General features: G+C 37.6%; 1 protein-coding gene across 1 annotated transcript in view; it reads left to right on the forward strand.

Moving 5' to 3' along the window:
- The window catches only part of LOC122813724 (eosinophil peroxidase-like), a 341,523-nt gene that overhangs the window by 99,099 nt on the left and 220,188 nt on the right, over positions 1-22,236 (forward strand). Inside the window, exon 5 of the mRNA XM_044086190.1 lies at positions 7,553-7,753. Within this exon, the coding sequence (XP_043942125.1) occupies positions 7,553-7,753 (201 nt within the window). The remainder of the gene's footprint in view (positions 1-7,552; positions 7,754-22,236) is intronic.

The raw sequence follows: 22,236 nt of genomic DNA on the forward strand, positions 1-22,236 counted from the left end.
ACAACTGCCCACCAGCTACTGAAGTTCAATTAATATCACACCCAACCGCCATCAGTATGTGGCAGGTGCCTACTCCAGGCCAGCAGTCAAGGAGACTCAGTCCTCACCACTGACTCTGGTGAGAGACAGTCACTAAGCAGAAAGATGGATTCACACAGTATTTGCAGATGCAGCTTCCTGCACCAAACACAGTATCCCTTAAGAGCAAATGGCGATCATGCTCCAGACCTGGGACTGGGCTCCCTTTCTCTTTCCAGACTCACACAAAATTCTGCACTGTCCACTTTGGAACTCTGTGTCCCTGTTCCCAGTAGCTGACACACACACACACACACACACACACACACACACACACACACACACACACACACACTTGGATATTTGAGTTTCACACACACACATACACACCTGGGAAAAGCTGGCATAGATTTACTAGCTGTGTCCCTTTCTGCCCAGACTTCAAGGTAATCATGCTGCCACCAGTCGGCTACCCTAAGGCTCTTACAAAGGGTACCCAATTATACTGTGTAAAATTAATACTAATGCAAATGATAAAGTGTGACCAACGCAGCAAGGCTTTCAGGAGCGGCCATAGTGTCACTAAAACAAACATAAGTACTCTCAAGATGTTAAAACATTTCTCCAAAGGACCAGCTACAACGAAAGGTATTAAAATATAAATAATAAAACAGAAAACAACAGAACACTGAATACAATAAACAACAGATTTTCAACCACAGAGATATAAAAATAATACAGCTGGATAGGTTCTCACAAATGCAGAAAACAATACTAAACTATTCTCACTAAATGTCCCTAACTGACTAAAGAATCACTTTTCCCTGACTACTTCCTAAAGCAAGGCAAGCTGATGTGTGCTGAGTGTCTTACCACAGCAAAAGCCATGTGATATCCCTCTTTGTCTGTGTGGATATGTGAGATATATATCCTTTTAGAAATCTTTCCTGTTAGATTCTGAAGTGCTGCTGCAAGAGTTCCAAAGAAACTAGATGCTTGTTACAGGATGACATCACCTTTAGTCACCTACCTTTGGTACAACATACACACACACACACACACACACACACACACACACACACACACACACACACACACACACACACACACACACACACAGCTTTGCTAAGATCTGTGGCAACATCTGAAAGCTATAACACAATTTCAAACTTTCCACCCTTCCAGGGTTCTGTGATAAAACATGCACATTTGATCACTTACAACAATACAATCTAATATACATGAATACATTCTTTCTATCCAGCAGGACCTACTGTTGATACATGTTTGTAATTTTAAAAATATATTTTAACTCAAACATCAGTGTGATAATCAAATAACATAAAATTCTTCACAAAACTCCAGCTAGCTATGCTGGCATATGTACACGTGTGCCTTCCTACTTTTTCTGGCACAGATGGCACTGCCTCATAACATCACAGGCATCATAACACAATAGCTCAGACAGAAACTGAAATTTGCTGTGCATGAGTCTCTCAATGAAATACAGTACTCTAATTGAGGGGGGGGGGGGTGCTACAGAAGGATAACTCTCAGTCATCTGCCAAGACTGTCAAGAAGGTACCTTGGGTCTTAGGTTCTGGAAGAGGTGGGTGGTGAAGATTGAAGTGAGAGATTAATGTCCCTGGGGGGGTGAGGAAGAGAGGTGACTAAATCCACTACATATCCTGGGCAGCAACCCAGGGTACAGAAGGACACCATTGAACTGGTTCATTGTGATAATATATACTAGGAGGTTGACATTTATATAGTTTGTTTACCACGTGCAGAGGCACATCTAATACCATGAACAACAGAGACCCACTTACAGGGAGGTGTTTGACTGTAAGGGAGGGACCTACTGTACATGAAGTCTGCACTGAACCACTCCCTATCTTTCAAAACTCACTCAGTATGAAAGAGCTTATCAGTCTTTATCCAAAGGAAAGAATGAATGGGCCATAGAGTTCTCATCTGGCCTGGGAGTAGCCTTCTTCTCACCCTCAAAGGGGAATGAATTTGTCAACTGTGAGAAGTTAGTAGAGTTACTGGAGATAAAAAAAATGTTATTTGGGTAATACCAGAAGGAAGGAAGGTTGATTTTACCTCCTTAAGAGACTTCACCCCATGACAAAGATCTCTAGGATGAATGGCCACCATGGGGGTACACCCAGAAGCATTCACAAGTATAAAATACTGATATAATTGAGCAGTGGAATATAAAGGGAAGGAACTATACATTTGTTTAAGTGTAATAACTAACTGTAAATTTTTAAAGTCATAGTAAGACAATATTAAGAGACAAAGGTAAAATTAACCAGCAAGATCAGTTTTAAAAGGTGAATTAGTATAATCAAATAAAAGAATAAAGAATAGAGTCAGGTAAAGGAAAAATTGTGTGTTTGTGTGCATGCGTGTGTGTGTGTGTGTGTGTGTGTGTGTGTGTGTGTGTGTGTGTGTGTGTGTGTGTGTGTGTGTGTATGTGTGTGTCATACCTCTCAACCTGGAAACATCAAAAATCTGGACAAAGGTCCATGAAAATAGGTACAAATCTGCATGCTAATTAACATAAGATTTGCATACATAATTATGTAACCCCACCCACTCTGGTGGAATTGTGGAATGCCAACTTTCAAATGAAAACTGAAGAACAGACAACCAAAATATGGTCCCAGACCCTGTATTAAATGGTAACCTTTTTTTTTTTAAATGTGTAGCAATGATGTTCACTGGGAAGGGAAAAGATGATGAACCTTAAGATTTTGTTTTGGTGATTTGCAGTATGTGTTTTTTGTGGTAAAAGTAGGACATTTAATGGTAGGCAATATTCTAATCTTAGCAAAAGTATATTATAGTTTGCTAGGACCTCCAAAAGACATTCTCCATAGCCTACTGATCAGTGACGTAGCTACAGTTTGTGCCGCCCATGGCTGTCTGAGTTTGCCGCCCTTCCCCCTCACAAAACCATGATCAAATAGGCCCCCCCATACACAGCCCCTCCCCCCGCAGCCATTTCAATGTCCCATTACTTGGCTATTTTATCCCATTTACCATAAACACTGTAATGTACATATTGCTTTACTTCTACAATTATTATTTGGATTTCATTTAAAACTTTTATTTTACATTTTATCATACAAACACTGAAAGACATCTGCTAAACAAAGCAATACAGTCTCACAATGAATATAGACTTAGCATTAAAACTTCTCTGCCCTCGAAAATAAACACATTCAATGAAACATCATTGAAACCCACATTCAAAGAAACTGCATCTGGCCAGTGGCGGATAAAGATTACCTTTGGGTGTTTTCAAATCATAGGCCCCTTGCACATGAAACATACATGTGTTCTTTGATACACCTTCCTGATCGTATTAAATTATATTCCTTGTATAATACATCACATGTGTTAGAGCACATTTTAAATTTATTGCTTGAACATTTTTCCAGTAAGCAATGAAACAAACTTCATGAACCAATGTTGACAAAACTGCCCATTTCAGAACATTTCCATCATAAAAGTCTACTCAAACTTCTATAATCCAACAGTATCAGTAAATATCAAAATCCAAAAAACAATCATGGCAGCCGTAGTTGAATGCTGTGATACTTTATTATGAAGCGCTTTTCGTTCGAAGCCAATACTTAACTTCTTCAGATGTTTTACAATTTAATTAATAACATTTAAATAGTAGCACAGTTAGCTTAGCTGATACACTTATTTAAAGTGATATTCATCCCTTTCCTTTAAATTCTTTTCAGTATTAGTTTAAAAGCCTTCCAATATTAATAAAAAATCCTACTTATATTCTACCCTATATGTTAAAATATAATCAGACATTCCTGAGTATTACATAAATTTAAATTTAAAATTGCATTAATAAGACAATCAAAAAACAGTAAAAGAAGGCAGTAAAAAAGACTGGCCGTATAATCTAAAGCAGCTTATATATCTATATTAGCATATATCTCTCAAACTGAATTTCTATGCATGTGCAAATACATGCCTACTTGCATAATCATTACAAAAATAATACAATATGCAAAATATGTATATGTGTATATCTCAATAATTATATACGTATATTTTTATCTACATAAATTTTTAATTTTTAAAATAGGCATTATAGAACACATATTCAATCCGGGTGTATTATATCCATATAATCGAATTTGCCATATTAATTCCACTCTTTCAAGCTCTATTTCTAATGGTCCCCCTCTCATATTGGTTACCACCTGATCTAGAATCCAGAATTTGAATTCATGGTTAGAATATTCTGAAATATGCTTAGCTAATGCATTGTCTTGTTTAAAATTTGCTTGTATAATCTTAGAAAATAAATTCCTGAAAGATAGGAAGACTGAAACTTAAATGGCTATCATTATTTAGTGAATTCAGTTCTCAATAATTTGCTAGAAAACCACACATTTTAAAGAGGAACAGAACAGACCAAAGAGCCAAGCACTGAACACAAGTGGTAATGTGGGTAGGGAATTCAGGCTCTTGCTCCTTGTACTGAAGGTATAGGGTTTGAGCCTGAGTAACACTAACCACCAGTTGTATGTATCTGGGGCATTTCATGCACACATACACATACACACACACACACACACACACACACACACACACACACACACACACACACACACACACACACACACACACATTAAATAGTACCAGTGGTCCAGCAAAAATGGACTTACAAAGCCCTCATCTGAACACACACACCTCCCTTAGCAAGTTAAACAGTACGGAAACTACTTAAAGTTAAAATGGACTTTACAAAGCCCTCATCTGTAGAGAACTTACTTGCAGCAAAAATGGACACATCCCCTGCTTAAATTGGTCCAGCAGGTTTAACAATTGGTCTGGCAAAAATGGACTTACAAAGCCCTCATTTGAATGGTACCTTTGGTCCAGCAAAAATGGACTTACAAAGCCCTTATCTGAACTTACTTACAGTTAAAAAAGTTAAACAGTACCTTTGGTCCAGCAAAACGGACTTACAGTACCTTTGGTCCAGCAAAAACAAACTTACAAAGCCCTCATCTAAAGACACACACACACACACACACACACACACACACACACACACACACACACACACACACCTGCCTTAACAAGTTAAAATGCATGGAAACTACTTAAAGTTAAAACAGGCGTACAAAGCCCTCATCTAAACAGAACTTACTTGCAGGAAAAATGGTTACACCCCTTACTTAAATTGGTCTAGCAAGTTTAACAGCTGGTCCAGGAAAAACAAACTTACAAAGCCCTCATCTCAATGGAACTTACAGTTAAAAGTTAAACAGTGCCTTTGGTCTAGCAAACAGACTTACAAAGTCCTCATCTGAACGGACTTGACTTACAAAACAGATAGTTCAACTTACTTACAGATAAAAGCAAAAAATCTGACTTAAATCTACTTGAACACACAAACGAAACACCTTCCTCTTTGGCTCAGAATGGACTTGCACAGAAAGTTGAACGGAACGAACTTGACTGACAATGACTTGCAGTAAAAGCAGATAGTTGAACTTAACAGCACACACCGCCCTCTTTTAAATAGTTAAACATAATGGACTTGACTTACTTGCACTAAAAGCAAATAGTTGAACTTAATGAACTTACTTGCAGCACAAAAAGTTAAACAGTACCTTTAGCCAGCAAAAACAGACTTATTTAACATCAGATAAAAATGTCTGAAAAGGGTCAAAGTTATACTAAGCAGAAGCTTGCTCAACGGACTTACAGCGTCTAAATGGTTCTATTGTTTTTTCTTACCTGGAGGGTGGGACATGTGGGTGGACTCTGCACATCTGCCGCCATTGCTGTTACATTCCTATTTCCCTCCAAATAGTTTTTCTGACCAAGTAAGTAGCTGATGTCATCACACATGCCCCTGTGGTGACATCAGCCATAAATTTAAAATGGTAAATACAAAAGAAAAAATAAATAAAATAATCTAAAAAAAAATTGGAAATTAAAGGGGCCACTCGGGAATTCATGGCACCCCATTATTTTGCTCTGGAAACCGGTAAATACCAAGGAATTTGATATAGTTGAGAGGTATGGTGTGTGTGTGTGTGTGTGTGTGTGTGTGTGTGTGTGTGTGTGTGTGTGTGTGTGTGTGTGTGTGTGCATACCTCTCAGCTATCCAGATTTTTGCCTTATATTTTTAGTCTGTTCCTCATAAAATGTGTGGTTTTCTGGCTAATTACTGAGAACTGAAATCATTAAATAATAACATACATTTGAGTTTCAGACTTTATATCCTTCAGAAAATGTATGCTAACACAAGCATACCTCTCACCTGTTCAGATTTTTGCAGACTGCCCAGATTTTTGCCTCATATTTTTCGTCTGTTCCTCATACAAATTGTGGATTTCTGACAAATGATTGTGATGATTTGAAGATTAAAGTCAATAAATAATGACAATCAATTGAGTTTCAGACTTCATATCCTTCAGAAAATGCATGGTAAGACAAATCCTGTTATTCTAGCAACTTTCTTAGTTTATAAGAGCAATATTTAAAATGTGTCCCTATTTTTGGGGCTTTGTCCCCCCATTTTGTCAGAATTTGTCCAGCTTTATTCCAGTAAGAGGTTGAGAGGCATGAATACAAGTCCTGTTATTCTAGAAACTTTCAAAGTTTATAAGAACAATATTTAAAATCTATCCCTACTTTATGGGCCTTTGTCCCCCCATTATTTTATGCTTTTTCCATATTTCCTGGAGGTTGAGAGGTATGAGCAAGCTTTACTAAAATATTTTATCATTAAATGAGCTTTACTTATTATAAGTAATAAGGCACATATTTCTGTACATGCATATAGGTGAGTGTTTGAATGAAAGGCACAACATAAAAATAACATTCCTGTTTTTAATTGTAAACAAATTTGTGAGCCCATTTCTGTGGCATTGACGGCTAAAGCCCTAACTATGCCCTGATGAACTGAGTTTGATTAGAGGTTCAGACACTGGAAGAGAAGTGTAACGGAGGATGGGAGTGAGTGTCCATTTTCGGCTCACTGATCCGGAGGGGGGTGAGAGGTGGTTCTGGATGGCTGATTGGTGATGTGTAGAGACAGCAATAGTTGTTGCACCTGCACAGTCCAGGGATATTGAGTACATGCTGCTATAAGCCAGGGAAGTCAGAGTGCAGACTTGCTTCCTGTGACAAGCAGCATGCAGGGAAGTACCAGCAAGTCACTGTGAGAGAAGTGAGAGCTCCACTGGGTATGGGTAAATCACTTTGTAGGACAAGCAAGAAGCCCCTTCATGTCACTCAACACTGCACTGATGGGCTGATTAGGATACACAGCCATGAATGAGAGGGATTTAAGGATGTATCCCTGACCCATGGTTGTTTCACTACTGTCCGGCAGAATAAATGGGCTGACTTGGTTCACATAGGGGGTCATGAGTTTTAAGAGCTTTTTCATTTATATTGTTTTGTGTTTGTAAATATGTGCAAATGATGAAAGACTAAAATCCTTTTTTATTAAAAAAAATGTCGTTCACAGGTACGACATATTTCTAATATGATCTTGAATACAACAGTAATACCAGCAGATCTACAGGACAATCATGCATTCGTGGACTGGGGTCAGTGGATTGACCATGACATTGACTTCACACCCCAGACAGCAAGTGTTCGGACCTTCAGTGATGGGATGGATTGTGAGGCAAGTTGTGCCAAGAAAAGTCCCTGTTTCCCTATCCAGGTATGAAGACTGCAAATTAATTTATTTTACTTCCTTAGTTAAATGGTTAAATTAATTGTTCCTAGACATTGGCCCATTTTCAGTAATGACCCAAGCCAAATAGCAGCAATAAACATACAGTGTTTGTGTGTGTGTGTGTGTGTGTGTGTGTGTGTGTGTGTGTGTGTGTGTGTGTGTGTGTGTGTGTGTGTGTGTGTGTGTGTGTGTGTGTGTAATGTTGCACTTAATTTAAAATTGTTTTTTTCTCTAAAAACTGCATTTTACCTGATTTTGACCTAGCACTCAAGTGTGGGGTCATTTATTGCACTGTTGTGATTACTTTGCTGCTTGTGTATCTCTGCTACCTTTAAACTGCAACAAAAAGAAAAAAAAATCTTGCTTTTTTCCCACTTTCTAAAAGCTAAGAAAGTTCAGTTACAAATTTGCTTTTCTGAACTGTTTGGAAGTTTCTAGAAGGCCAGTGCTTGCTTAGGCCAGTGTTTGCTTGGGCTAAAGGGAAGTCTCTGTATTCACCAGTGGGAGTGGTTAAATTGATCAGCCTGCCTGTCCCTGGAGGAGTGGTTACTACCTAGAAGCTGTAGTTTTATTGGCCATTTTGGGTCAATTCTAAACTCCTTGATCTGCCTCTCTTAAAACCAGGCTGCCTCATGGTTTTGGCATTTTTTCAGGCTTGCTAGTTGTTGCTGAAGCACCTACCAAGGGGAGAAAATGCTGAGAGAAGAAAAGGAGCCACATTTTTGATTTTAAGTATTTTCTTCTGATTTTTTTGTTAAGTTTTACTGCTTTGCCGCCTACTTTTTGGCATTTTCCAGTTTGCTAAAGTTTATATCTGTAACAGTAGCAGTACTTGGAACATATCTAGAGCCTGTTTACTGCATTTCCTGTGTTGCAATTAATTTAAAAATGTTTTTTTCTCTAAAAACTGCATTTTACCTGATTTTGGCCTAGCACTCAAGTGTGGGGTCATGTATTGCACTGTTGTGATTATTTTGCTGCTTGTGTATCTCTGCTACCTTTAAACTACAACAAAAAGAAAAAAAAAAGCTTGCTTTTTTCCCACTTTCTGAAAGTTAAGAAAGTTCAGTTACAGATTTGCTGTTCTGAACTGCTTGGAAGTTTCTAGAAGGCCAGTGCTTGCTTGGGCTAAAGGGAAGTCTCTGTGTTCACCAGTGGGAGTGGTTAACACTGAACAGCCTGCCTGTCCCTGGAGGAGTGGTTACTACCTAGAAGCTGTAGTTTTATTGGCCATTTTGGGTCAGTTCTAAACTCCTTGATCTCTCTCTCTCTCTCTCTTAAAATCCTACAACTTTCTTTTTGCGCGGTTTTGCGCACTGAGCAGCGTTGGGCAGCGCCGCCTAAACAGGCTTAAACTATTCCAGGCTCCACAAAGTCTGCTCTTCATTTTTTCCCTTAGAACTGTTCAAACTCTCAAAGTAATCACTCTATTCTCTTTCTAAAGCCCTGCACTTGCTCAGCTCTTATAAGGAAATGCTAACTAACTAAAGTACTACACCCTCCTCGACTTCTCATAAGTATTAGACTCCCGATTGGTCCTTCCTGATCAAGTGAAAAATCAGTTCCCTTTCCTAATCATCTGATCAGTAAAAAAAACAGTTCCCTATACTAATCTGGTATGTCCAAGGGTCAGTTTCAAGGCTACTCTCCAGTCCAGCTGGTGAATCTGGGAATTTTGAGGCAGTTACAATTGCCTTATGTACACAGACAACCCTCTCCTCCTTCCAACAAACTCTAATACATGTGAAAGATGCAGTTACACAGCCAAACTGGAGGAAGAGCTCTCTCAACCCAAGACTGGCACAGTCAGTCAGGAGGAAAAGGTAACCACCCAGACCACAAATCCAGTCTCACACAGACCTATTGCATTTGCATACCCAACACATAAACACACAAAAACATACTCAGAGGCTCTAAATAAAAATCTGCCTAAACAGCAAAGACCTCCTAAGCAGATATCCAAGCAACAGCCACCCCTCAACAATACCCATGAATCACATATCTCACAAAATCAGTGTGCCTCACAACCACAGCCCTTAAGGCCAAACAACACACCAAATACACTTGTTATAGGGGACTCTATTGTCCGGCACACTGACGTCCCACTCACCAGACTGAACAAGGAGAAGGTCACTGTAAGCTGCCTGTCGGGTGCCAGGATCCGCCACATAATGCAAGCACTCAGGTCACTCCAAAGCAAGTACAAGTATGACTCTGTCATTGTCCATGCTGGTGTGAATGACCTGAGATGTACCTCCCTGGACTACATGAAAAGAGACATAGAGGAGCTCTCTGACCATGTTGCCCAGGCTGGTATGACCCTGACCTTGAGTAGCATCTTGCCCTCACCAAGAATGATGCCACAGTATAAAGACAAATTGATCAGTTTCAACAATTGGCTAAAGTATTGGTGTCATTCAAAGGGGATCCAGTGTCTGTCAGCCTGGGATGACATGCTCGACAAGCCACTTTGTTTCGCTAGGGACAGCTTGCACCTGTCACCCTTAGGCTTTCGTATACTGGCCAAAGCTCTTGCCACCCACATAGTGCCTTTTTTAGGCAAGGCTCAAAGGACAAACCCACCTCCATAGACAACCCAAGGATAAAAATACTAAAGGTAATACTACTCAATGCCAGAAGTCTAAACCTCAAGATGCACGCAGTCGAGGCTCTCCTCAGTATGGAGAAAATCGATGTCTGTGCAGTAACAGAAACCTGATTCAAGGCTCCTGAGAGCACCCCAGCACTACCAGGTTATAACTCATACCATGCGTTTCGGCCCCAAAACTCGGACCGAAGCATAAAAGGAGGTGGAGTATCTATATTCATCAAAGATACCTACACCTCCAGGTTAGTGGCACTGCACGAAGCATCGTAAACCATCCATGTGCAACTAACAGCGGGCAAAACTGCCTTTCAGTTTGTAGCCTGCTACAGAACACCCTCCCTATTACAGGAACCCCACTTGGCATTCCTGAGAACACTGGAGAATATGAAGGTCTCTCCAAACACTATGTTATTGGGTGACTTAAACTACCCAAACATTGACTGGGAAAACTACTCAAGCCCAAACACCTCGCCCAATGTTTCCTTGAATTTATAAACTCTAATGCAATGGAACAACTGGTCACCGCTCCCACAAGAGGGAACAACATATTGGACCTGGTCATCACCAACATGGGGACTCTATGTTCCACACCAGAGGTAAACCCCTCATTGGTAAGATCAGACCATAAACAAATTTCCCTGGACATCCATATCCCGTCCCCACCCCCAGCCAAGGAAATCACTGTAAAGAATTTCTCAAAAGCCAACTTTGCACTTCTCAAGACTGAGGTGGAATCCTTCAAAGCCCCTGGGCCAGAGGATAATACAGCCCAATCCAGAATCCTTTACAAATGCATTCTATGAGCACCTGCAGGAATGCATGGATTGTGCTATCCCAAATAAAACCAAAACTCACTCCTCCAAAAACAGGAGACCGGTCTGGTGGACCCAGCCATAAATAAGCTATACAACAGAAGGAGGAAGCTACTACATGACAGAGCAAAATCCCAAAAAGGGAAGGCATCTCTGATCAGTATTAGCAAGAAACTTCGATCCCTTATAAAATCATCAAAGGCCAGTTTCGAAAGAAAAATTGCCCTAGACACTAAAGATAATCACAAGGCCTTCTTTAGTTATGTCAGGAACATGGGCGGAAACTCCCAGATATGCTCTGAATTGTTGCATAACGGTAAAAAATATACCGAACCTACAGACACAGCCAACATCCTGGCAGACAGATTCAGTGCAAACTCTCCCCCCTTCCCCCCCAAAGGAGCAAATGCATATCCCAACTGAATGTAACCTCCCTGACATCACAGATGCACAGGTGAAAGCTGCCCTCTCCAAAGCAAAAAACACAGCATCTATGGGACTGGACGGTGTCCCAGGCTGTGTCTTACATGAGCTCCAAGAAGAACTGAACCCTCACATTAAGTCACTGTTCAAACTTAGCCTTACTACAGGATATGTACCCAAAGAATGGCGTACAGCTACAGTGGTCCCACTCCACAAAGGTGGTGCCACAACGGACCCCAGAAACTATCGCCCCATAAGCCTGACTAGTCTGGTCTGTAAAGCTATGGAGCGTATTATCATGGAACTCATAAACAAAGACATTGGGAGCCTCCAGACACTGGACCCTACCCAATTTGGCTTTGTTAAGGGCGGATCTTGCCTCTTAAACCTAGTTGATTTCTTTGAAACAGTTACCAAAGCCATAGATGAGGGCAAGGTAGTCCACACAGCCTACCTGGACCTCGCAAAAGCATTCGACACAATACCCCACTTGGGTATCATAAATAAGCTTACCAGCTTAAATATCAACCCCTATATCACAAGATGGGTTGCAAACTGGCTCAGAGATAGAACCCACATGGTCAGAATCGCAGGTGCCATGTCCGAATCCAAACCAGTTACAAGTGGCGTCCCACAGGGCTCAGTTCTGGGACCTCTCTTGTTCGGTATATACTTCTCTGAGGTTCAGGCTAACACAGGGGGATGATGGCTGACAAAGTTCGCAGATGACTGCAAACTGGGGGCCATAATTGAATCTCCTGCTGACACAAGCATCCTCCAAAAGGGTCTCACAGAGACAGATGCTTGGTGCCAGAGCCACGGCCTCAAGCTAAATGCTAAAAAGTGCATAGTCATCCCCTTTGGGAAAAACAAGGTGCCCACAAATTACCACATAGGTGGTAATCCATTAATCTGGAAGAAGTAATTAGAGATTTGGGGACCAACGTAGATAGTAATCTCTCCTTTGATAATCATGTTGCCAAAGTGGTTAGAAAGGCCTTCTATATAGCCCACCTTATCACGAAAGGGTTCGCATCTAGATCAAGAGAGGTCATTGTGCCCCTCTACTCATCACTCATCAGGCCCATAATTGAATACAATGCCCCTTTTGCGATGTACCTTACCCGACACCTGCAGCAACTGGAGAGACCCCAAAAGTACCTCACCAAGTGGATCATGGGCTACAAACAGATGTCCTATGCAGCTCGACTAAAGAAACTCCAGCTCTACTCAGTTGCTTACTGCCTACTCAGAGGCAATCTATGCCTGACGTACAAAGCCATGTCAAACCCAGAATTAATGGACATGCTCCACCTCAAAAAATCCAAGTCCCTTAGAGCTACACACTCCAGGGACCTAAACCTCAGCACAAAAATAAATAGGACATGCTGGAGGGACAGTTTCATTTCCCAGAGGCTCCCCTCACTCTGGAATAGAATCCCAACTCATGTTAGACATAGCCCCTCGCTGACCCTCTTCAAGCGAAATTTGGACGCGTGGATGGGAAATCGCAAATTAACCCCTGGGATCTCCCCAGTGTCCCTGCTAGACAGTGGCACAGTAAACTCATCTTAAAAGGGTACCTTCTGTGACCTACTTTACAGAGGCACAGTAGGCTAATCTAATAGGGAGGCGGAAGCCAAATACACTCTGGCTAGGCTTATAAATGCCCTAGGGCAGATAGCCTAGTATCTACCTATGAACCTATGAATCTATATATATATATATATATATATATATATATATATATATATATATATATATATATATATAGTGTGTGTGTGTGTATGCATACACAGTAAGAGCTAGATATGTACATAGGTACTAATTAAGCATGTCTTTTAATCTAAACAACTAAAAAGTCCCTAATAAATTTGAACAATATGAAATGTAGTCACTGAGAAATGTGCAAATAATTAATGATGATGATGATGATGTTGTTTATCCCCAGTAAAATCACCAGTGGTCACTACCAGATGTCCAATCAGACACATGCACATGCACACACACACACACACACACACACACACACACACACACACACACACACACACACACACACAAAGAATTAACAGCAGTCACAGCATACAGGATTGCTCAGCAGTGTCATTGACTCAGTATTTAGCACACTCACCTTTAGTGCTAGAGGATCAGGATGCTGTGGGTTGTATTCCTATATCAGGTTCTTGATATTGCCATTGCAATGCAGCATAAGGGAGGCAGTGTTCTACTGAGTATGCTTTCCTTCAGATGAGGTGTTAAAACTGAGTTTCCATCTCCCTGTGGTGCTGGTAGCTTAAGTGGATGTAAAAAATCTCATGGTATTTATTGGAAAATTGAACACTGGGCATTCCCCAAATCAGTATAATACTACCTCAAGTCTCCCATGAAAAAAGGACATTGGCCTATTGGGACTAACCTGAACAACAAACAAGTAAAATAAATGTAAAGCTATAAGGCAATAAATATATTAAGTTTTTTTTTGCCTTCCTGTACTTCACAAATTGATTCCATCAGCTTCCAATTGTCTGCTGTGTCATTGAGCAAGTCACTTATTTGCAATTGTTAACCCAGGACAGGGTAGGTAAACACAAACCTTTTTCAGACTCAGCCAAGGAGCAGTATGATTAGGTGAGTCACACAGCAACCAATTTCTTAGCTCAAGAATCAGAAACAGAGGTACAAAATCAGGAACATATTTTAGATATTTATCTTATATACTTAGAAAGTTGTTAGAATAACAAATTTGCATCAGCAAGCATTTTCTGAAGGATACAACCTTGAAGGCCACCTGTCTGTCATTTTAGTGCAACAGTTTGTCATAAAGCTACACATTTCACAAGAAACAGAGCAAAATACCTTTCAGTTTTTCCTAATCAAGAATTCTGCACAAAGCTAAAAATAATGAGGGGAAGACAAAAGGGACACATTTTTTGTTCTATTTTATGTATTTCTTAAACAGGTAAACCCACTTGAGAAAGTATACCTTTACAGATTGACCAAGAACCACTGACTAAATGATTTGCTCAAAATCACACAATAGGCAAACAGGTGAAAGGTAGCAGATTCTGTACTTTTGACTATGGGAAGCAATTTGTTATTCTCTCAAAGCATGGGCATGTGTTTTCTGAACATCAGAAACTGTGAAACTGCAATGACTGCTGTTACTGACTAACTGCAATTTTCTGTGATTTACCAGAAAAAAAGTCAGTGAGGGACATTGCGTAAACATGAGCTAAATCAGAGATAGATAAGAGGCAGAATACTTTAATTCACTTAAAACATTAAAAGAAAAAGTGGCTTTGAATCAATGCAAAATTTTTGAGCAATAAAAACTATGAAATTCCAATGACTAGCATTATTGCCTGACTGTAAATATCAATGACTTTTATCTTTCAGTAATTTATTAAAAAATGAAGGTGTGATTGAAGGTCTGGTAGTTATTGCAGTGAATTAAGGCTCTAAGCTCTTAATGAGGCACTTTCTGTAGCCAAAGGTACAAAGTTTGATTCTTTGTACCTCCATTTGCCTACTGTGTACCTTTGAGCAAGTCAGTTAACCAGACAGTGCTCCCAAAAATTATTAACGTGCAGTAAAAGAATATACGTATCAGTTCTTCAAATAAGGAATCAGAAGTAGGGCAACAGGTCCCTAAACAAGAGATCGGAGGTAGTGCAGCAAATCCCTAAATAACAGATCAGAGTTAGTGCAGCAGTTTCCTAAATAAGGGATCAGACATAGAACAGAAGGTCCCTAAATAAGGGATCTGAGGTAGCAAAGTAGGTCTGTAAGTAAGGATCAGAGGTAGCGCAGCAGGTCCCTAAGTAAGGGATCAGAGGTAGTGCAGCAAGTCCCTAAATAAGGGATGTGAGGTAGCGTAGTTGGTCCATAAGTAATGATTGGAGGTAGCACAGCAGGTCCCTAAATAAGGGATTGACAGTAGTACAGCAGGTGCCTAAATAAGGGATCAGAGGTAGAGCAGCTGGTCTCTAAATAAGAGATCTGAGGTAGCACAGCAGATCCTTAAATAACAGATCAGAGTTAGTGCAGCAGGTTCCTAAATAAGGGATCAGAGGTAGAGCAGCAGGTCGCTAAATAAGGGATCTGATGTAGCATAGTAGGTCTGTAAGTAAGGATCAGAGGTAGCGCAGCAAGTCCCTAAGTAAGGGATCAGAGGTAGTGCAGCAAGCCCCTAAATAAGGGATGTGAGGTAGCGTAGTTGGTCCATAAGTAAAAATCAGAGGTAGCACAGCAGGTCCCTAAATAAGAATCAGAGGTAGCACAGCAGGTCCCTAAGTAAGGTATCAGTAGTAGTGCAGCAAATGCCTAAATAAGGGATCAGAGGTAGCACAGTAGGTCCCTAAATAAGGGATTGGAGGTAGCGTAGTAGGTCCCTAAATAAGATATCAGAGGTAGTGTAGCAGTCTCTGGGGATCTGAGGTAGAATAACAAGTGTCCAGGACATCTTAGGGCTGTCTAATTGGAGAAAAGTGTATGGTGTTAAGTGTTTTGTTTATGTTATGGTAACAAGTACCAAAGGCATAGTATGAAATGATTTATAATTGTACAAACCTACAGAGTTAAGCAATATGAACTGAGTTCTGAAGTCTGTGCTTAATTTGTTCGGTTGGGTTCTGTTTGAACTGAGATCTGATTTTTTTTATTCTATGACTTCAGTTAGATACTGTGGTAGTAACTGCCACATTTGAGAGCATGTAAAGAAGCTATGGTCTGAGGAATGTAGTTTAGTGAAAGGGTAAAAAAAAAGTAAGTTCATCATTGGCCTAGTTCTAATATTGGAGTTAGGGTTGGAATCAATCAATCAATCAATCAATCAATCAATCAGTTTCATTGTGGGGGAGGCATGATTTAGGAGTTTGAATGAAAAAGAGTCCAGAAGGAGGTTGGCGGTATCATGTATTAGTAACCAGTTGTCTTTATTGAGGGTTGTAGTAATGTCCGAGCCCGGGGAGTACATGCAGGATATCTATCCTGATGGCCGTCCTTGCTGGTTATGAGAAAAATTGTGGTATCTGTTGGACCCTGAATAACAAATATTTGATTTTGGATCTAAGCTTCTGAATGTGGGACTGGTCAAGCCAAATGTCAAAATATCTAAATGAAGTAATGTTGTTAAATCAGATTGTTGCCCTGGTCCTTAACACAGAAAGAACTTGGAGCTTTAGTAAATCTTTTCTTTGTGCCAAACAGTATGGCTTTTGTTTTTTAGGGTTGAGTAGAAATTTTTTTTGAACATAGCTGCTTGTTTAGTTGTTGTAAATCATCTTGCAGTTGCCCTTGGATGATGTCATGTGCAAGGCTGAATATTTAAACAACCATGTCAACAGAATATAGAAGGAGATGCTGTTGATGTAGGGTCAGACCTATTCAGCTTGCAGGCATTGTAAATAGGAACAAAGACCCTTGGAAAGAAGCACCATAGAGCTAAATATCTCGACATCTATTTGACACAAAATATGAATACCTAATAACACATAGCTCTTCCTGCTTCTAGTGAGATATTACTAAGAAACGTATAAAAACAGAGAATGACAAAACTGATGGAAACTATAAGCACCTTATCAAAGGGAAAGTATAAAAGTAAAGTGACTTTAATGAACTTTGGTTATTTTCAGCTTGCAAAAATAGTTGTTCAGGTTTCTATCTTATATAAGGATATCCATATATATATATATATAGAGAGAGAGAGAGAGAGAGATCTTTACTTATAAAATGTTTGCATGTTTCTATAAATTCAAACTTCAGATAAGCATGACAGATAGGCAGAAAGATACAGAAGTAACCACCCCCCACCCCCAAAACACATACACTCACACACACACTATACCTCTGTTCTGTTCTGTTACCAGAACCAGGTCAAATACAATTTTGAAGAAGTGTAGTACCAACATTTGTAATACATCGGCGATACCAACATTTGGTTTAAAAATCCCTTTGCGGCTGGGGAGCGTTGCCAAGGATGAACACAGGATAGCAGCAGATCTCTTCAGCTCCACCAATTTCACTGCACTGACAGGAAATAATTACTTTAAAAATTAATTTATGAAGTAATTTTCTTTCTAAATATGTTTGTTTTATCTATTTCTTGAATTATATCTAAAAAAGAAAAAAAAATTTAAAAATATTCCTGTCAGACATCACCTTGGAAATTTTCCTGTCAGTTTCTCTGTTTGAAATGAGTTCCAGTAAGACAAATTCTCAAGATTCCAGCATCAAGAAAGAACTTCAGTCTCTGATATCTACAATCCAGCAACTTACTGCTAAGATGGATAAACTGGATACTAAAATTGATACCTTCATAGAAAAAACTACAAAACAAATAGACTTGTTACATATAGACTTGCAACAACAGAAGATCCAGATTACAGGCATAGAAGAGACTGTAAATGACATGGAAAATAGAATCCAAGAAGAGGAAATCAACATTGAGTTTTGCTGAAACAAAATACACATCTCCAAACAAAGCTTGATGACCTGGAAAATAGATCTAGGTGCAATAACATTAGGATTTTTGGACTGCCAGAAAATATTGAAGGTAACAATATTACTTCTTTTTAACAACATGGCTCCCTAAAACTTTAAACTTACCAGAAGCATTCTCTTTTGGTATCGAAAGAGCCCATAGATCTATAGCTAATACTAACTCTAACAAAAGTATCCTAGATCAGTTATAGTTAGATTTCTATCATCTTTTGATAAAGAGATGGTTCTTAAATCTGCTTGGGCTAAAGCTCCTGTTAAAATTAATGAGACAACTGTGCGTTTTGACAATGACTATTCTTCCTTGGTAATAACTAAAAGAAAAGTTTTCTGCCATTAATAAGGGAGCTTAAGAAAGCACAGTTTAAAACCTACCTTCTGTTTTCTGCCAAGCTAAAAATCTTCCTTCCTGATGGTCCTAAAATGTTTGATGACTTAGACTCTGCATTGCTGTTTATCAAAAAAAATAAGATTTTGGATAAAATAGAGGAAATAGAATGGGCTAGTCCTTCATTAAAGAGGTTGGCAACTGAAACTTTGTGGAAGACTTCAGAGAAGAAGAAGAGACTAAAAAACAAATGACTTGTTCTATGTTTTTTTCTTTTTTTTTTCTCTCTTTATTTTTCTTCATTATTAATCTTTTTAAATATAGTTACTGCATTTTCAGAAAGCCACAAATATTCTGAAAAAGATTTAATCAAAGTTATTTTCTGTGTACAAAGAACTGTTTTGTTTCATAATCAGTCAAAATATCTGAGGAACTAATAACAAGCTATCATTCAATATGTTTCTCTTTCTGACAAAGAGAATTAAGGTTAGTAACTTGATACATTTTTTTCTTTTTTTCTTTTCTTCTTTTTCTTTATTTTAAATAATGACATTCTATTTAGATTATGCAGTGGGTAAGGGGTGAGGGAGGGCAGGGAGAGTAGTGTAATGAAAATATGATAAATGGAATAATAACTTATTTATTCCTTGTAAAAAAAGTATATATGTTGTTTAAATGCTATTGCTAATTATACTTCCTTGATTATATTGCTTATGCCTGTTTACAAATAATTTGTCATGCTTTAATTAATAATAATTAGAACTAAATAATAGTAAATAGTATGTTTCATATCCATCTTTATTAATATAAACAGCAAGTAATATTCCACTGTAAATACTTTTTATAGCTTCCTTTTACATTTTTTTATCTTTTCTTTTACTCTCTTTTTATTTTCTACTCTCTTTTTTTCTTTCTCTGTTCTTTCTCTTTATTCTCTCTCATATTAATATATTGACATGCTTTTGATAATACAGGTACAGTAAATAATAAGATTTGTATAAAAATTGAACTGCGGCAAAAATAATTAGTTCTATTACATATTAATAACTATGGGCATAGTTTCACTTTCATAGAGGCTGTAATAACTTGTAAAATACTTTGCGAAGGTTTTGCTATGTTTAGCTTCATTTATACTGCTAAATGAATGTCAGTCACTTGTTTTTAACAAAATTCCCGCCAAAATGTTAAGGGACACAATTTGGGATGTGGGTTACCTCATGAACAGTGTCCTCAAGTTGTTTTAAAAGCTTCAACACTCAGAATTCACGCAGAGAAGCTGAAAGCAGTCAATTTGAACTTTGACCCCAGAATTCACACTGACACATCGCAGATTCATGAGAACACTCTACCAGGAAGTAGAACTGCTGCAAATGCGACTCTGCGATGGAAAATGAACTCTTTAACATTTAAATGTGAATTATTTTATATAATTACTTAATTATTTATGTTATAATTTATAAAATATGTGAGTTATAATGATTTTAAATGATGCAGTTTCTCATAGTAAGCAAATGTGATATTTTAGAAGGCATAGAAAGTGAAACATTTATACAAGTGTTTTTGAAAGTTTACTTGACTGCAGCATATTAATGTATGTAAAAAAACTTATGATTTAAACATATACATTGCTATAATTCATTTGATTTATCTGATTGACAAGCATAAATATCTTTATGACTCTATTCTGGAAGAAGTTGTCATGTGACATATTTTAAAGCAGCAGTTTAGATATACAAAATACAGATGGCTTTCTTCACAATAATGCAAGTGTTTCTGAGAATTTACATAGCTATGCAGTATGATTTATAATAATTTCTATAAATATAATATTTTATTTTACTGGCAATAATAAGTATGAGAAAAAAGCTCTGATACAAGTAATTTAAAGTCTTTTGGAAGCTAACTGCATTTATATGACAGAAAATAGATACATCTTAATATATGTAATGTCTGAACCATATTAGCCAAAGCTATTGATTTAAATGAACATTAGAACTTATTTTTACAAACTCTGATTAAATTAATATGTAGATATGCCCTCCCTTTTTTTTTTTTTTTTCCTTTCTCTCCTTCTCTCACGTCTTTTATTTTTCTCTCTCTTCTTGGTTCCTAATATCACGTTTATTTGAATGCTATTTGAATATAAATGTATTATATTAAATAGATGTATATAGTAGTATGAATAGTTTTTAAAAGTTTCTCTTAGTTTATATGATGCTGTTTTATCAAATGTGTAGTTTTGTCTTATCAGATAATCTGATTGAAAGTTGTTAATTTAAGTTAAATATAACAAGTATTAAATTGATAAGGTGGCAGCTGAGGTACTGCTGCTTAGGGTAGGGGGTTAACTTGAGTAGTATGTACTACTCTAAGTTGGAGTTTTAACTCAGGCTGGGTGCAAGGTTTAATCCTTACATCATTTTCTCTTGTTCACTGTTGTATGTATATAGTTCTGACATCCACAATACATTTTGTAAGCTCATTGTCACTACAAACAAAATTGAATCTTATACAAAATCCCATAAGAGATTCAATAAATACAGCTATATCTAAAGGTACACCTAAAGGAGGAGGTATAACATTACTTATTTTGTTAATTGTTATTTTGATCATAAGTTTTTTATGTTTTAAAAATGCCAAATGACTTCTCTAAAAGGAATTTCTTTAAACATTAATGGACTGAATAATCCATGTAAAAGGGCAAGCCTAATAAGATACATTAATTTACATAAGGCCAACTTAGTCTTCCTTCAAGAAACACATCTCCTGAAAAAAGATATTGATAAACTAGCCACAAACAAATATACAGTATTGGTTAGTTCAGAGCACACTCAGAAAAAAAGAGGAGTGGCTATTTTATGGAATAAAAGTATGCCCATTCCTAAAACTATGAAGTCTTATCAGGATGATAAAGGAATGTTTTGTATGGTTACAATACAAATTAATGGGAAGACTTTTACATTAATCAATGTATATTGGATACCTGGAATTGGTATTAATACAGTGAAATACCATCTTGATAAGATCATATCATTCTCTATAGGAGATATTATTTTAGCTGGTGACTTTAATTGTATACTACATGAAAATGATACTACCACTATAGGAAAAAGGAAAATTACATCTAATGCAAAACATTTAAAGGATTTTGCTAATTCTTATCATTTAAATGATATTAATAATCAGATAGACTCAAAATCATTACCATACACCTTTTTTTCTAACAGATACAAATCTTATTCAAAAATAGATAGAGTATTTCTAACCAGATGGTAACAGAATTAATTAACTCTAAAATCATTTCATGTCCTATATCTGATCATAATTCAATTGTTTTTGAGTTCATGATAAAAAATACTCACAATGTTCAGATCAAAAGGATACCAGCATACTTAACTCAACTAAAAGACTATAAAGAATATATACTTTCAGAAGTACAACATTTTCTAGACATAAATAATACTCCTGAAGTCTCCATTGTTTATGTTTGGGATGCTTTAAAATCATATCTATATGGACAAAGTATCAGATGGTATAATAATAAAATCTTGGGATAAGGAATTGTTAGATATTCAAAGTAAACTAGACTCTTATAAACATAATAATAAAGAAAATATTATGGATAAAAAAGTCATTGCAGAAATAAACAAACTAAATGAGAAATACAAAGAAATTTTTAACTCATAAAGTTAAAATAACTTTAGAAAATACAAGTTTTGTCTTATTCAATAAGCCCCAAATACTTACATAGACTTAAAAATAAAACAAAAGGTTGAATAAGCAAAATCATATCAAA

Source organism: Protopterus annectens, chromosome 10.part0 (genome assembly GCF_019279795.1).
Source record: "Protopterus annectens isolate FY-2018-M chromosome 10.part0, PAN1.0, whole genome shotgun sequence".
In the NCBI taxonomy this organism is placed as follows: domain Eukaryota; kingdom Metazoa; phylum Chordata; order Ceratodontiformes; family Protopteridae; genus Protopterus; species Protopterus annectens.